The sequence below is a fragment of the Tursiops truncatus genome, chromosome 6 (genome assembly GCF_011762595.2).
Source record: "Tursiops truncatus isolate mTurTru1 chromosome 6, mTurTru1.mat.Y, whole genome shotgun sequence".
Taxonomy (NCBI): domain Eukaryota; kingdom Metazoa; phylum Chordata; class Mammalia; order Artiodactyla; family Delphinidae; genus Tursiops; species Tursiops truncatus.
In genome coordinates this window covers 68,970,900-68,988,738 of record NC_047039.1, presented here as the reverse complement: position 1 = coordinate 68,988,738, position 17,839 = coordinate 68,970,900, and the positions used below count along the sequence as shown (strand labels likewise).

Genomic DNA, 17,839 nt, shown 5'->3' with positions numbered 1-17,839 from the left:
GCTAAGAGAATTCAGCACCACCAAACCAGCTCTACAACAAATGCTAAAGGAACTTCTCTAAGTGGGAAACACAAGAGAAGAAAAGGACCTACAAAAACAAACCCAAAACAATTAAGAAAATGGTAATAAGAACATACATATCAATAATTACCTTAAACGTCGATGGATTAAATGCTCCAACCAAAAGACACAGGCTTGCTGAATGGATACAAAAACAAGACCCATATATATGCTGTGTAAAAGAGACCCACTTCAGACCTAGGGACACATACAGACTGAAAGTGAGGGGATGGAAAAAGATATTCCATGCAAATGGAAATTCAAAGAAAGCTGGAGTAGCAATACTCATATCAGATAAAATAGACTTTAAAATAAAGAATGTTACAAGAGACAAGGAAGGACACTACATAATGATCAAGGGATCAATCCAAGAAGATATAACAATTATAAATATATATGCACCCAACATAGGAGCACCTCAATACATAAGGTAACTGCTAACAGCTCTAAAAGAGGAAATCGACAGTAACACAATAATAGTGGGGGACTTTAACACCTCACTTACACCAATGGACAGATCATCCAAAAGGAAAATTAATAAGGAAACAGAAGCTTTAAATGACACAATAGACGAGATAGATTTAATTGATATTTATAGGACATTCCATCCAAAAACAGCAGATTACACTTTCTTCTCATATGCGCATGGAACATTCTCCAGGATAGATCATATCTTGGGTCACAAATCAAGCCTCAGTAAAATTTAAGAAAATTGAAATCATATCAAGCATCTTTTCTGACCATAGCGCTATGAGACTAGATATCACTTACAGGAAAAAAAACTAAAATACACAAAAACATGGAGGCTAAACGAGATGTTACTAAATAACCAAGAGATCACAGAGGAAATGAAAAAAAACCTAGAGACAAAGGACAATGAAAACACGACAATCCAAAACATATGGGATGCAGCAAAAGCAGTTCTAAGAGGGAAGTTTATAGCTATACAAGCCTACCTCAAGAAAAAAGAAAAATCTCAAGTAAACAATCTAACCTTACAGGTAAAGGAACTAGAGAAAAAAGAACAAACAAAACCCAAAGTTAGCAGAAGGAAAGAAATCATAAAGATCAGAGCAGAAATAAATGAAATAGAAACAAAGAAAACAATAGCAAAGATCAATAAAACTAAAAGCTGGTTCTTTGAGAAGATAAACAAAATTGATAAATCATTAGCCAGACTCATCAAGAAAAAGAGGAAGAGGACTCAAATCAATGAAATTAGAAATGAAAAAGAAGTCACAACAGGTACCGCAGATATACAAAGCATCCTAACAGACGACTATAAGCAACTCTATGCCAATAAAATGGACAACCTGGAAGAAATGGACAAATTCTTAGAAAAGTATAACCTTCCAAGACTGAACCAGGAAGAAACAGAAAATATGAACAGACCAATCACAAGTAATGAAATTGAAACTGTGATTAAAAATCTTCCAACAAACAAAAGCCCGGGACCAGATGGCTTCACAGGCGAATTCTATCAAACATTTAGAGAAGAGCTAACACCTATCCTTCTCAAACTCTTCCAAAATATAGCAGAGGGAGGAACACTCCCAAACTCATTCTACGAGGCCACCATCACCCTGATACCAAAACAAGACAAAGATGTCACAAAGAAAGAAAACTATAGGCCAATATCCCTGATGAACATAGATGCAAAAATCCTCAACAAAATACTAGCAAACAGAATCCAACAGCACATTAAAAGGATCGTACACCATGATCAAGTGGGGTTTATCCCAGGAATGCAAGGATTCTTCAATATATGCAAATCAATCAACGTGATACACCATATTAACAAACTGACAGAGAAAAACCATATGATCATCTCAATAGATGCAGAGAAAGCTTTCGACAAAATTCAACACCCATGTATGATAAAAACGCTGCAGAAAGTAGGCATAGAGGGAACGTTCCTCAACGTAATAAAGGCCATATATGACAAACCCACAGCCAACATCGTCCTCAATGGTGAAAAACTGAAACCATTTCCACTAAGATCAGGAAGAAGAAAAGGTTGCCCACTCTCACCACTTTTTTTTTTTCAGTAGGCGGGCCTCTCAGTGTTGTGGCCTCTCCCACTGCAGAGCACAGGCTCCAAATGCGCAGGCTCAGCAGCTATGGCTCACGGTCCCAGCCGCTCCGTGGCATGTGGGATCTTCCCAGACCAGGACACGAACCCGTGGCCCCTGCTTTGGCAGGCAGACTCTCAACCACTGTGCCACCAGGGAAGCCCTCACCACTGTTATTCAACATAGTTTTGGAAGTTTTAGCCACAGCAATCAGAGAAGAAAAGAAAATAAAAGGAATCCAAATCAGAAAAGAAGAAGTAAAGCTGTCACTGTTTGCAGATGACATGATACTACACATAGAGAATCCTAAAGATGCTACCAGCAAACTACTAGAGCTAATCAAGAATTTGCTAAAGAAGCAGGATACAAAATTAATGCACAGAAATTTCTGGCATTCCTATACACTAATGATGAAAAATCTGAAAGTGAAATTAAGAAAACACTCCCATTTACCATTGCAAGAAAAAGAATAAAATATCTAGGAATAAACGTACCTAAGGAGACAAAAGACCTGTATGCAGAAAATTATAAGACACTGATGAAAGAAATTAAAGATGATACAAATAGATGGAGAGATATACCATGTTCTTGGATTGGAAGAATCAACACTGTGAAAATGACTTTACTACCCAAAGCAATGTACAGATTCAATGCAATCCCTATCAAACTACCACTGGCCTTTTTCACAGAACTAGAGCAAAAAATTTCACAATTTGTATGGAAACACAAAAGACCGCGAATAGCCAAAGCAATCTTGAGAACAAAAAACGGAGCTGGAGGAATCAGGCTCCCTGACTTCAGACTGTACTACAAAGCTACAGTAATCAAGACAGTATGGTACTGGCACAAAAACAGAAAGATAGATCAATGGAACAGGATAGAAAGCTCAGAGATAAACCCACGCACATATGGTCACCTTATCTTTGATAAAGGAGGCAAGAATATACAGTGGAGAAAAGACAGCCTCTTCAACAAGTGGTGCTGGGAAAACTGGACAGGTACATGTAAAAGTATGAGATTAGAACACTCCTTAACACCATACACAAAAATAAGCTCAAAATGGATTAAAGACCTAAATGTAAGGCCAGAAACTATCAAACTCTTAAAGGAAAACATAGGCAGAACACTGTGTGACATAAATCACAGCAAGATCCTTTTTGACCCACCTCCTAGAGAAATGGAAATAAAAACAGAAATAAACAAATGGGACCTAATGAAACTTCAAAGCTTTTGCACAGCAAAGGAAACCATAAACAAGACCAAAAGACAACCCTCAGAATGGGAGAAAATATTTCAAATGAAGCAACTGACAAAGGATTAATCTCCAAAATTTACAAGCAGCTCATGCAGCTCAATAACAAAAAAACAAACAACCCAATCCAAAAATGGGCAGAAGACCTACACAGACATTTCTCCAAAGAAGATATACAGATTGCCAACAAACACATGAAAGAATGCTCAACTTCATTAATCATTAGAGAAATGCAAATCAAAACTACAATGAGATATCATCTCACACCGGTCAGAATGGCCATCATCAAAAAATCTAGAAACAATAAATGCTGGAGAGGGTGTGGAGCAAAGGGAACACTCTTGCACTGCTGGTGGGAATGTGAATTGATACAGCCACTATGGAGAACAGTATGGAGGTTCCTTAAAAAACTACAAATAGAACTACCATATGACCCAGCAATCCCATTACTGGGCATATACTCTGAGAAAACCATAATTCAAAAAGAGTCATGTACCAAAATGTTCATTGCAGCTCTATTTACAATAGCCAGGAGATGGAAGCAACCTAAGTGTCCATCATCAGATGAATGGATAAAGAAGATGTGGCACATATATACAATGGAATATTACTCAGCCATAAAAAGAAACTAAACTGAGTTATTTGTAGTGAGGTGGATGGACCTAGAGTCTGTCATACAGAGTGAAGCAAGTCAGAAAGAGAAAGACAAATACCGTATGCTAACACATATATATGGAATCTAAGAAAAAGAAGAAAAATGTCATGAAGCACCTAGGGGTAAGATGGGAATAACGACACAGACCTACTAGAGAATGGACTTGAGGATATGGGGAGGGGGAAGGGTAAGCTGTGAGAAAGTGAGAGAGTGACATGGACATATATACACTACCAAATGTCAAATAGATAGCTAGTGGGAAGCAGCCGCATAGCACAGGGAGATCAGCTCGGTGCTTTGTAACCACCTAGAGGGGTGGGATAGGGAGGGTGGGAGGGAGGGAGATGCAAGAGAGAAGAGATATGGGAACATATGTATATGTATAACTGATTCACTTTGTTATAAAGCAGAAACTAACACACCATTGTAAAGCAATTATACTCCAATAAAGATGTTAAAAAAAAAAGTACGACTAATAAGAAAATAAATAAATAAATAAACATTAAAAAAAAGAAGTTCTTCCAAAGCTGTCTGTTCCTCCTATTTCAGGGAATGATCCACCAACCTACCCAGTTACCCCAGCCAGAAACTTGTATATTTTCATTATCTTCCCATTTTCACCCATAAAACTCATGAGGCCACTCATACAGTAACAGATGCTAACTAGACTTATTGTGATGACCATTTTGCAATATATACAAATATCAAATCATTACGTTGTACAACTGAAACGAATATAATGTTGTAAGTCAATTTTACCTCAGTTTTGAAAAGGGGAGCTCCCTGAAAACAAGGACATATTTGAACTACTGAAATATTCCTAAAGAAAAGATGTACCATTCCATATGTGAATCACAAAAATATCTCTTCTAAATGTGGCCGGTACAATAAGAGATGAAAGAACTTAGAGAACTGAGACTACCTGAGAGAGGATGCTCTCGCTTTGGAATATCACTACTTAAAAGAACCATTGATGCCAATAAAATAAGGAACTGAACGGCTGTTTGTCAACCTTTAGACTGTGACAGTCTCCTCTGAAGACAGACCTCAAGAATGAGATGTGGCAAAAGTGGGCAGAAGGAATAGGCTTGGGGTGATATGTTAGAGTACAACAAACAATTTTTCATTGGAGTCAGCCACCTTGTAGTTTCAATTTCAATGCCTCCTTTCATTATCTGTGCTGTCTTTGGGAAACTAACCTCTCTGAGTTCCAATCCCCTCAACTCTGAAAAGATTACTGATCTTCCTCTTAAAGGGCTGTCATGAAGATAAAATTTAATGTATGTGCCTGCTTAACACAGAATGGGTGTTAACTCTCCTCTCCTCCCTTTCTAGGGCTTCCCCCCACCTCCCATATCTATGATGACCAGGGGAAAAGGGGAGGCAAAGTTGACTCACCATTTATCTCAATATGCAATGTACAAAATGCTCTCAAGCTGGAAAGTTAAATGCATTTCCCTTTATTCACAACTCAAATCTTTACCCATATGATCTCACTGTCTGATATCAGCTCAAGCTCATTCCAAATTCCACCTCAGTTCCTCCCTCTCTCCCTTACGAGAATACCAAAGCTCTACAGTCTCTTCCTCTTTATCATTCCTACATCATTCTCATGTCTCCAAATAGCTTGCCAACAAAGACATCCTCTTCTTCTTTTTTTTAATACATATTTATTGGAGTATAATTGCTTTGCAATGCTGTGTTAGTTTCTGTTGTACAACAAAGTGAATCAGTCATATGTGTACACATATCCCCATATCCCCTCCCTTTGAGCCTCCCTCCTACCCTCCCTAACCCACCTCTCTAGGTTATTGCAAAGCACCAAGCTGTTCTCCCTGTGCTATGCAGCTGCTTCCCACTAGCTAACTATTTTACATTTGGTAATGTATATATGTCGATGCTACTCTCACTTTGCCCCAGCTTCCCTCTCCCCACCCCACGTCCTCAAGTCCATTCTCTATGTCTACATCTTTACTACTGCCTCACCACTAGGTTCATCAGTAGCATTTTTTTTTTTTTTAGATTCCATATACATGCGTTAGCATACGGTATTTGCTTTTCTCTTTCTGACTTACTTCACTCTGTATGACAGACTCTAGGTCCATCCACCTCACTACAAATAACTCAATTTTGTTTCTTTTTATGGCTGAGTAATATTCCATTGTATATATGTGCCACATCTGCTTTATCCATTCATCTGAAAGACATGCTCTTCTTACTGGCTTAAACTCATTCTAATTCTACTGCTTCAAATAATACTACTTCTGCCAATTTGATTCATAACATGCACATTAGACAATCTCCCTATTTCTTATTATTTTAATAAAACATACTCTCTTCCTGTTCAGTAAGACCCATCCCTAGGTATTCAATTAAAAATAAATAAATAAATAATATGGTGCTTTGTAAATGGTGACCTTGAGAGGCCATAAGACTGGCTGACCTTGCATATATCACATGGTACTTGTCTGCTATTAATTAAAGGGAATTTGGATGAATTATGATACATGCTTATAGGTGACAGAGCACTGAGCTCCAAGGGGATACTTCCAGGGGAGGAGGTCCAGAGAGAAGTTCCAAGGTTCTAATATGAACTCAACAGAGAAGCAGCTCCCCCTGCACAACCTTGTCACCTACAGCCCAAAGGTTTTCTGATCCTTCCCAACCTATAGGCTCTTCTACCACAAGAGGTCATGCTTGCATCTATTTTACAGTGTCCTATAAATTGATTCTGCTTCTCTTCACCAGCATCTATATGGCATTGCTTAGCTAAGCTGGTACATTAATCTTCTTAGATGCAAAAAACCAGCTCATGTTCCAATTAGATCATTTAGGCACCAGTCATCTCTACCCTGGGCCTGAAACATGTCTTTTTCTCTGGCATCTCTGGGCTCTTTGGAAGTACAGAATTCTGAGTTTCCAGGGATCTCAAGGACATCTGGACAATGGCTTCCTCCATGGTGCTGTGATAGATGAAATACTGGGCTGTCCGTTTAGATCATCTTATAATACAGAGTGGGCATCTCTATGAGGTAATTGTTCTAAGAAGCAAGTAAAGAATTCAGGCAAAAGGGTAAATACTAAAACTTTCTATTTGAGAAGCTAATTTAGGAATTGCATGTTTATTATGAAAGGTGGAAATGGGATCCAACTGCTTCAACCCCTTCTCCCCTTGTGAGATACAGCATTAAATGGAGTCAGCCTGTGTTCCAGAAACTGTCAGTGAGAAGGATGTTGGAAATTATGACAGAAAAATTACTGATGTGATACAAGACATAGAAAGAACACTAGATTAGGAGGTTTTTATTAGCCATAAGACCTTAAAAAATGATTCTGAGACTCAAAGTTTCCCTAACTTTATAATGTGGGACATGGGATAGAAGATCTAAGGGCACTCTCTTAAAACTCTTATTTTGTGATATGTCAAATAATCGAGTGATCACAGTACACAGAAAAATTAAAAAAGAAATAAGTGAATAATATCACTTTAATGACTCTTTCTTGACCTTTTAATAATCTCTCATTGTCTTAGAATAATTTCTAGGCTGGCCTAGAGTTATAAAGGAAAGTGAGTATCATAGGATACTCCTGTTTCCATCTTCTTCTATCCATTGTAAATAGTATTTCACCAAACTGGACATGAGAGCTGTCGAGGGCAATAATAAAATCTTGGTGAGCACACTCACTGCCCAAACCTTTCCCCTAGTTTCCTCCTGTATTCACCTCCTAGACCTTCTGGTACACCCCTTAGCAGCCCTCTTAGTGCCACCTTCCTCTTTGTCTTCCTCAAGTTATTAATACCTTTAAAATCTCAAAGGGACACTGTTTGCAAAACTTTTTATTTCAGTTACTTGACAAATTTATAAGTGTAGAAACTTCAAAAATATGTTTAAAAGCCAAAAGGCCTTTTGTTCATATTTTTAGTTCTTCCTTTCTCTGATATGACTAAAACAACAGAAGATGCCAATAATATTATTAGTTCTTTTCCTTATTAACCAGACTGGAAGCTTATTATTTAACTATTCAGAGGAAGAGAATGAGAAATAAAAATAGTGTGGGGGGTACATAGTAATAAATTATTTGAAATGTAAATGGGGGGAAGGAGAGAGAGATAAAGATAGAGAGACGGAAGAAGATGAAGTGATAGAAAGAAGAAATAAAAGAAGTAAAATCTAACTCAGAGGCTATCTCCACTCTGAAACCCAGACACCCTAGCAAAATTGACAACCGCTTCCTCAGGGCTCCCCAGTATTTTTTTTTTCCCATCGTTTTACTAAGTGTGGAACACACTGTATACTAGTTGCCTATGCATCTTTCATCTACTGTCATGACTACCTTGAAGTCAAGAGCCATGTCACATTCATCTTTGTAAAACCAGTGCCTGTTTATATTCCATAAATAAATGTTGACTGGAAATGAAAATTCCAACTGACGGGTGTGATTTAAGATTCCAAAGGCCACCAAGTTGGGGCTGCCGCTCTGCCTTATGCTTATTCTATAGCTGCCTTGTTTACTCAGAGCCTGAGAACCTTTCCTAAAGTTTACATTTGCTGGTACTGCTCACATAAATTTCTTTGGTTCTTATCTCAATGCTCTACAAATCCTCCCCCTTGCTCAGGATTCCCAGTCAACAAGATTCATTAAGCCTCTATTGGTTGATTATTATGTTAAGGGCTTCAAAGAAGATGCAGCAGATGTAAGCTGCTCTTTAGGAAGCTCACGATTTAGAGAGGTTGAGGGTAGAATTCAAAACATCTGTGAAATATATGCATATTAATTCTATAAACCTGAAGACTTTATTGTCTCTCTCCTTCCTTCATTCCCCGGTCTACATAAAATTTTATTCTCATTTTCTACTTTTTAAAAATTCCTGAATTACTAATTCCCCAATCTCCACTGTGCTACTTTCTCATCCTATACATTTCCAAACATCTCTAATCTGGTCAGTATTTTAAAAAGAATGTGTGGAATTGAATTGTTGTCACAGAATTGAATCACACTCCAAAATGATTTTTCAATGGGCAGAAATGAGTCCCTGCCATGACAATAATCCCCACCTAGGGGAGCTCGAAGTGTAATATTCATTCTAGTGCTACCATGGAATAACGCTCATTTGGGTACCACGATCAAGTGATGCTTATTTTCATATTATACAGAAGTTAGAATTTAGTATTGTTTAGTACTTACTATTTAGCTTTATTTAGTATTGACTATTCAGTAATGCTAAATAGATTTGTTTAGGAGGTGAAGAAGTTAATATGAAATATCAAAGCCCGAAGAATTCAACAAGATTTTCCAAAAAGCACATTTGCAAACTCTTCCTTTGTCCTTTTTCAAAGTCAGAGATAATAATATTCACGTGAAGTCTTTGAACTCTGAGCTCACCTTCATTTAATAGTCTATATTCCCATTTAATCATATTATCACATTCCCAAACCCTATTTACTTTTTCTTTCTTTTTTTGTTTTTTCTTTTTTTTTTTTTTAAGCGGGCAGAGACATCTCTCTCAGACCTTCATCTGGCCTCAGAAGAGGAGGCCACGGAGTTTCAGAATATGGAAAAATCTGTCCTCTTATGAACACAGCTGTGTGGAATCACTTACATTGAAGTCATACAACACACCAAAGTTGGCTGCTGATGCCTCTTCAGCTCTGGGAACCGTTTTCCTAGGTAAACTGCCATATGGCAAACCCCAGAGGTACTACATGGAGAAACAAAGAAAGCAGTTAACAATTGGAAACAAAGTCTGAGGCACACATGTGATCACAAACAGTTTTGTTTAAAAGCACTTCTGAAACTTTTTCATGGGGACTCTGTGGGTCTCTATGTGGGGTCCCATTTTCTGGGAATCGACTACGAAATCCAGAGTTAAGCACAAAGGGAATGCTAAGGACCCTGCATTCTGACTTCCGCAGACCACCAGCAGTGGAGCCAACCACGTTGCTCAGGGCTTGCTGGAACCCAACTACCCACCACCACCTCTAAACTGGTCTCATTTAGGAGGTCTGGAAAGGAGAGAGGTGGCCTTTTGGGGATTATAGTGTTCAAGAAAACTGTACTAAGCACTTCTTCATATGGGAATACCCCTCAGGGGTGGGGTGGAGGGAGAGTCTCTCCTTCATGTGAAGGAAGAGAGGAGTAAAGAGCATCACTCATACCATTAGAGGGTGTCAACTAGGCGGGAAGACTATACCCTGACTGTCATATCTGCTTCACCACTGATTCAGGTTTACCTCCCCGATCTTGTGCTACCAGATTAAAGAGATATGATTAAGGGCAGAGCCAGCCAGAGACGGGACAAGAGTAGGGTCATACTAGGAGCACTACTGAAAACTGGAAAAAAAAAAAACCCACCCCTCTAGCCCCAGGGCAGACACACGGTTGGCCAAGCAGATGCTGCTTCTTGTGAGACATGAAAACATCCCTTCCCTGGGGCTGGGGCCAAGGGAGGAGGATAAATGTGGATGGAAATTTGGGTGCAGAACTTGACTAGGCAAGGGCTGCAAATCAGCCCCTGCTCCTTCTCTCCACACAAACTGCATGGCTTCCACAGCAGCCCCTCTGGCTTCCTGAGACTGAACAGAACAGAGGGTGGGTTCTACTCAGACTATCTTTCCCCAGAGTTGGAGGCCACAGAAAACGGAGAAGACCAGGGTCTCCAGTTTGTACAGTGACACAGGAACTTTGGGCAAAAGGGCAAATGCATCAGAGGAATGCTGAGTGAGGCTGCTGGGTGGAGGCCCCTGAAAAATGTAGCATTGTTGGCAGGAGATGACGAGTCCTGCCCTCTGCTGGTTCTATAAAGTTAGCATGCAGGGAGTCCAACCTCTTTTGTTCATTTGCTGGAGTCGTAATCAATGCCCAGAAAACAGGATACACCTCAACACCTAACACAACCTGTAAAAAGCATCCCAAACCAATACACTTCCTAGTTCTAGGAATACACCTAATGGAACGCATATTAGCTCCCTCCACTACACATTAGGCATCTGCAATTTCCTAAAGTTAGACTGAATTCGCTACAACCTTTCATTTCCTCCACAAGGAAGCAGCATGCTGTGGCAGGGAAAGAGTAAATGCAGCTGATAAAGCTCCGCGTATACCCTGCATCTGACACTGAAGAGCATCAAAGTAGCTGGTGATGGAGTTTCAGATTTCCTTAGAGAGATGAGCAAAAACAAAGCCGTTGTTAACTTGAAATAGATGAACACATACACTGTGCTGCATTGCCTGAAAGTTCTGCTTAGGAGATGGACTCTACTTATGACCTTAGGAGTCTGAGGATTTCTGATCTATGTCTACTGTCTTCTACGAGCCAGATAGCCATAGAACCCCCAGAATTAGCTCAAAGATTATAAAACTAGCAAAATAAGGTGCAAAATCTTGTTACAAAAGAAGAATCATGGGTCCTCGTCCCGGATCAGCTTAAAAAAAAACCTCACCCTGTGGTATTAGCTAAGTCTAATAAGCATTATGTGATTCAGTTTCCATGTTTTTTTAAATGGAGAAAGAAAAACTCTTCTATAGTCTACTTTATAAATTTGTTGTGAAGCTCAGTAAGTAAAAGAAAGTGTAAGTGCTTTGCATTGTTAAAAGCTGAAACTCATTATGCATGTAAGGCACTAGTAGTATTAGTATTATGCTTGTGGGGAGGCTTGATATAAAAGCTGGCCTTGATTTTAAAAGATGGGGATAAAAAGTCACTCAAAACAATTAGTTTTGGCTGTTGCCAATGCTGTATTAAATACATTGGCTTTGAAACACTGGTACCTGGAAAGGTCCTTTGTAGGTTAAACAAAGCCTCCCAACTTCTGTATGATAGCATCCAAAGAAGTCAGAGTCATTTAACTTCTCATGGGTAAGTCCACAACCTCAGTGTTGCTTCTTGGTCTGAGTTAATTGAATCTCCCCCCTCCCCCGACCCCAGCTCAGAGCTTTGTCTTCTTCTGCAATCTGGACCCACTATCAGTTTTACTCTCCTCACTGACCTTGGTCTTAAGAGACCCATGGAATGGGGCGGGGAGGGGGGGGGTATCTTATTTTATACCTGGAAAAATTTGCTCACTTTGTGTTTCTTCAGATAGAAAAGCTGGATGCCTTGAGTTGCATTAAGTAATGTCTCTTTCAAAGCAAACTTGGCAAAATAAATGAACTCCCAAGATGTCAAAGTCTTCCTCTTGAGCAATTAATATTTGTGCACAGGGACCACCTTGGGAATCTTTCCACAGAGAAATATTCATTTCAACATACACAATACACACATTTCATATATGATTTCAGGAGGCTCACGTACCCTTTGGAGAAGGATTAGGACCTGCGGCTCGTGGGCACCATTTTGAAGATTAACCTGGTTACAAATACTATGACTCTAAGAGCGTAGGTGGCTAGATAGTCATCTTACTCTTAAGGAAAAGAGTTTTTTTTAGTAGAGTGATTGCAGAAGAAGCTTGTTTCAGCATGTTTTGTAAACTGGAAGTCAGAATCTTACCTCTGGCAACATGATAAGGCTGAACGTCAGGATAAAGAGAACCATATTTACTCCATACATCCATCTCATGAAGAGGAAGTATGAGGCCACTGATGAGCCAAACTGACCTATTCAAAAGAAAATAAAAGTTTGGAAGAAAGGTCAAAACAAGACAAAAGCCACGTCTTGGTGCTTTTCAAAATAAGTCTTCTCATTGCAACACACGGGTTCTTTTCTTTACAGGCTCTAGCATTTTCTTTTTCTATCCAGAAGGAGAAAATGTTAACATGATGGAAGTAGAGGTAGCTGTGTAGAATGACTACATCTTTAGAATCCATCCAAGAGAAAGCTGCGTTTTGCTTGGCAGCTAGGATTGCTATTTGAAGAGCCCATCTTATTCTTTGAGTTAACACAGTTAAGTGAACAAAGGTATATAAAGTGGTTATGTCACCGAGTCCAAGCTCCTACCGCTCGCTGCAGGACAGGCCAATAAATCGAGAGATGAGGTGTTGGGGCAAGGAATAACGACTTTATTCGGAAAGCCAGCAGACCGAGAAGATGGTGAAGTCATGCCCCAAAGAACCATCTTGCCTGAGTTAGAATTCAGGCTTCTTTAATACGACAAGGGGAGGGAGTAAAGCCAAACATTTCCCGGTTCCATCCAGCCTCCGAAGAGGATGTGTTCATTTCTCCCTTCCTGCAGTCATTCACAGGTGGGCCTGGTCAGGATGTCTCCCATGAGCTAAACAAAGGTATTTTAGCTTAGTGCTCATTACCTGGAAGGCAGGGTTCCCCCAAATGGGCCATTATGTATAATTTAAGCTTATAGGTAACATCCCTTTAGTGATTACTGTAATAGAATTCAAAGGTTCTTCCCTATTACAGTTACTACAATGCCTGGCCAGTAGTTAGCATCATTCTAATTATTTTGATAGTTACTGAACTTCTTCCTCCTTTTTCTCAAGCAACAATGTTCTTCTCAAAAAAGTTTACCACATCTCTTATGGACGGTTATCCTATACACCATCCTGTGCTGTTCTCCTGTGTAAATGGCATTTCACAGGTAGTATAGAAGCCGAAGTCCATTTACTCTTCACATATTTATCTTCTGCCAGGAATTATCTTAGATGTGAAACACAATATCAGAGACAGGTTGCTGCCCTAATGCAACTTACGTTTTAGTGAGATGTGGGAACAACAAATATGCAATAATTTTAAAAGAAATAAAGAAATATACATTTATCATAATACATATTATATTACATTATATGTACGTTTGATATATGTAATATTATATATCATCTATTACATGTATATATTATGAGTATCACATAGTATATATGTATGTTATATATGATATATATCATATAGGTGTGTATTATATATGTATATGACATATGTATTATATATTTATACATAATATATATCATATTACATATAATCATATTATTATAAAAGTATATATAATAATTTAGCCAGGTCAGTCCTAGAGGGAAGAAGGTAAAATTATGAGAGGGGTTGCTTTAGGTAGGCTTGTCAAGGAAGGTATCCCAGAGAGGTAACATCTGAGCACAGATCTGAAGTTGAAGGAACAGGCAGCAAAGCCCAGAGCTGGGGAAGAGCAGCTCAAGCAGAGGAAAGAGCAGGAACAAATATCGTGAGGGAAGCAAGAGCTCAGGACAATTGAGGGACAAACCTAAGGGCTGTCTGGTTGGAGCACAATGAACAAAGGAAAGTGGTGATGGATACGGATGAAGAAAGAAACCAAACCACAGTGTGTGGGGTCTCTTAGGGAAAGGTAAAAAGTGAGAATTTTATGTTAAATGAGATGAAGTCATTGACAGGTGTTAAGCAGTGGGGGTGGGGCAGGGGAACTTGACCTTTAAACAGTCACTTCAGGTCTGGGGAATGAATTTGGAGGGCATAGGCAAGAATGTGTTGTCAGCTCGCACTCACCCCAGGGAAAGTGAAATGATCTGTGCAATTTTTATTGACTGAGTCCAAAAACAAAAACATTCTCTTAAATCAGAGAATGGAAGAGGAAGAAAAAACCGGAATTTGAGTCTCAGGTTGAGATCTCATAGATTAACAAAAGCCAAGTTTCTTTGATAATCACTTAAGATTCAACATCAAGTTGCTAGTTTTCCCAGTCTTCCCAGTTTTCATTTTCAGTTGCCCAAGAAGAATCAGTGAACATTCTCAGCTACCCACTGCATCAGGCCCTTTGTCCTGACTCATTTAGCAAAACATCTCCTGGGGACCATTGGTTTTCTTGAGGCCTCTAGCTTTTGAAGCATTACTGATGGAAGAGCATTATTACAGGAAGAGGGAGGTTCATGTGGAGCAAATTTCAGCCTCCACTTACGAAGATGAGACCAAGCTCACATGAGAGTCAGACCTCTATTTCCAGGACTTAGCTCACTCTTTAGGTACCACTTACTTATTCTCATAACACTGTGGTAGTTTTTGGTTTTGTTTTTAAAGAAATAAAACTTTCTTTAATCATAGATGACTTCATTGTCTATGTAGAAAATCCTAAAGAATTTTTTTTTTTTTTTTTTTTTTTGTGGTATGCGGGCCTCTCACTGCTGTGGCCCCTCCTGCCACGGAGCACAGGCCCTGGACACGCAAGCCCAGTGGCCACGGCTCATGGGCCCAGCTGCTCCACGGCATGTGGGATCCTCCTGGACCGGGGCATGAACCCATGTCCCCTGCATCGGCAGGCGGACTCTCAACCACTGCGCCACCAGGGAAGCCCCTAAAGAATTTTTAATAAGCTATTGAAACTAACCAGTGAGTTTAGCAAGGTTATGGGATACAATGTTAAATTTTGAAAATAAATAACACTTCTGTACACTAGCGATGAATAATCAAAAATGGAAGTTAAAAGACAATACAACTTACAATATCATCAAAAATATGAAATAGGGATAAAGTTGATAAAATATGCACAAAATTTGTACACTGAAAACTGTAAAACATTGTTGAGAGACATTTTAAAAGACCTAAATAAATGGAGAGATTATACTGTGTTCACATAACAAAAGACTCAATATTGTTAAGATGGCAATCATTTCCAAATTTACCTATAGATTCAAGGCAATTCCAATCAAAATTTCAGAAGGTAGTTTCTATAAAATGATAAACTGATCATAAAATTTGTAAGAAAATGCCAAGAATAGCCAGAAAAACCTTGAAAAACAAGCAAAATTGGAGGATTTATACTACCTGATTTCAAAACTTACCACAAGCTAAAGTAATCAGAGTATGATATTGACATAAAGATAAACATAGATCAATGGAACAGAATAGGAATTCAGAAATGGCCCTACACATATATAATCAATTGATTTCTTTTTACAAAAGTGCCAAAGCAATTCAATGGTGAAAATAATCTTTTCAACAATGATGCTGGAACAATTAAATACCCATATGTAAAATAAAATAAAACAAAAATAAATGAAAACTCTCCACTCTTACCTCATACCATTTACAAAAATTAACTCAAAATGTGTCATAGACTTAAGTATTTAAGAGTTAAAACTATAAAACTCTAGGAGAAAACACAGCATAACATCTTGGTCACCTTGGGTTTGGCAAAGGTTTTTTAAAAATAGGACCCCATGGGCTTCCCTGGTGGCGCTGTGGTTGAGAGTCCGCCTGCCGATGCGGGGGACGCGGGTTCGTGCCCCGACCCGGGAGGATCCCGCATGCCGCGGAGCGGCTGGGCCCGTGAGGCATGGCCGCTGGGCCTGCGCGTCCGGGAGAGGCCGCAGCAGTGAGAGGCCCGCGTACTGCAAAAAAAAAAAAAAAAAAGGACCCCCAAAAGTACATGCTATTAGATTTTAAAAATCCTTAAATTGCACCTTATCATAATTAATATCTTTCACTTTTCCAAAGATTCTGATAAATAAAAGGTAAGTTACAGCATGGGAGAAAAGATATGTGAACATATATCTGACAAAGTATTTGGGTCTATAATATACAAAAAACTCTTACAACTCAATAAGAAGACTAACATTTTAATAAACAATGCACAAAAATTTTGAAAAAACACTTCACCTAAGAAGTTCTATAAATGGAAAATAAGCACCTGAAAAGATGCACAATGTCATTAGTCACCAGGGAAATGAAAATCAACTACACGCCTACTAGAACGGCTGAAATAAAGACTGATCATACCATATGCTGCTGAGGATGTGAAGCAGCTAGAACTCTCTCTTTCACTATTGATGGAAATGGAAATTAGGTCAACCACTTTGGAAAACAGTTTGGCAGTGTCTTAAAATGTTAAACATAACACATACCATAGTAGTAGACCAGCTTTTCTACTTCTAGTTATTTACGCAAGAGAAATAAAAGCATGTCTTAACCCAAGACTTGTACACAAATATTCATAGCCGCTTTGTTTGTAATAGCCCAAAGCTAAACTGGAAACAACTCACAAGTCCATAATGGATAAGCAAATTGTGGCATATACATACAATAGAATACTACTAATAAAAACAAACTAATGATATATGCAAAAGCATGGATAAGTCTCAAAATAATTATAAATGAAACAGCCAGGCAAAAAATGCATACTCCATAAAAATATTTGTACAAAATTCTAGAAAATGCAATCTACAGTGACAGAAAGCAGATTGCTGGTTGATTGGGGATGGTGGTGGTCATGGAGGGATATGTTACAAAGGGGCACAAGGAAACTTTTGTGAGGGGAATGTGTGTTCTGTTTCCTGATTGTATGGTTTCATGTGTGTATACACATGCCCCTAGTTATCAAATTGTATACATAAATATGTGCAATTTGTTTTTGTTGATTATACCTCAATGCAACTATAAAAATATAAAAACAAAAAGAAGATAAAATAGAAGGCTTCTTCTCTCTCATGTTTCAGATTGAGTGTAACTATGACACGGCTGATATGGTAGGTCTATGGTATCTGGGACTTAGCCTCCTACAGTCTTCTTGCTGTGAAATTCTCTACATGCAGCTTTCATCTTGTGGTTTAAAATAGCTGTTCCAGCTCATTCCATTATATTCATATGATAGCCAGTGGGAAAGAGGGGAAAGCAGTGGAAGGCAAATCCTTTCTTTTAAGGGCATAAACTGGACTTTGAACACATCACTTCTGCTAACATCCCATTGAACTGTGTTACATGACCACAACTTACCAAGGGAGGCCAGGAGATAGAGTCTTTAAACTGTGCTATCATGTACCTAGCTAAAACTCAGTTACCATTACTAAGAGGTAAGAGTTAGAAATCTCTACCCACCCCCACCCACCCCGTACTGTGGCAGTTTTTACAGACACCTAAAAGGAATTCAATGT

General features: G+C 38.8%; 1 protein-coding gene across 3 annotated transcripts in view; it reads right to left on the bottom strand.

Annotated features, from left to right (window-relative positions):
- TMC1 (transmembrane channel like 1) overlaps positions 1-17,839 on the bottom strand; it is a 385,896-nt gene that overhangs the window by 48,734 nt on the left and 319,323 nt on the right. For all 3 annotated transcript variants that reach the window (XM_073806217.1, XM_073806218.1, XM_073806219.1), the window contains 2 exons: positions 12,528-12,634; positions 9,642-9,740 (listed from right to left, as the gene is read on the bottom strand). In XM_073806217.1, coding sequence (XP_073662318.1) covers positions 9,642-9,740; positions 12,528-12,634 — 206 coding nt within the window. The remainder of the gene's footprint in view (positions 1-9,641; positions 9,741-12,527; positions 12,635-17,839) is intronic.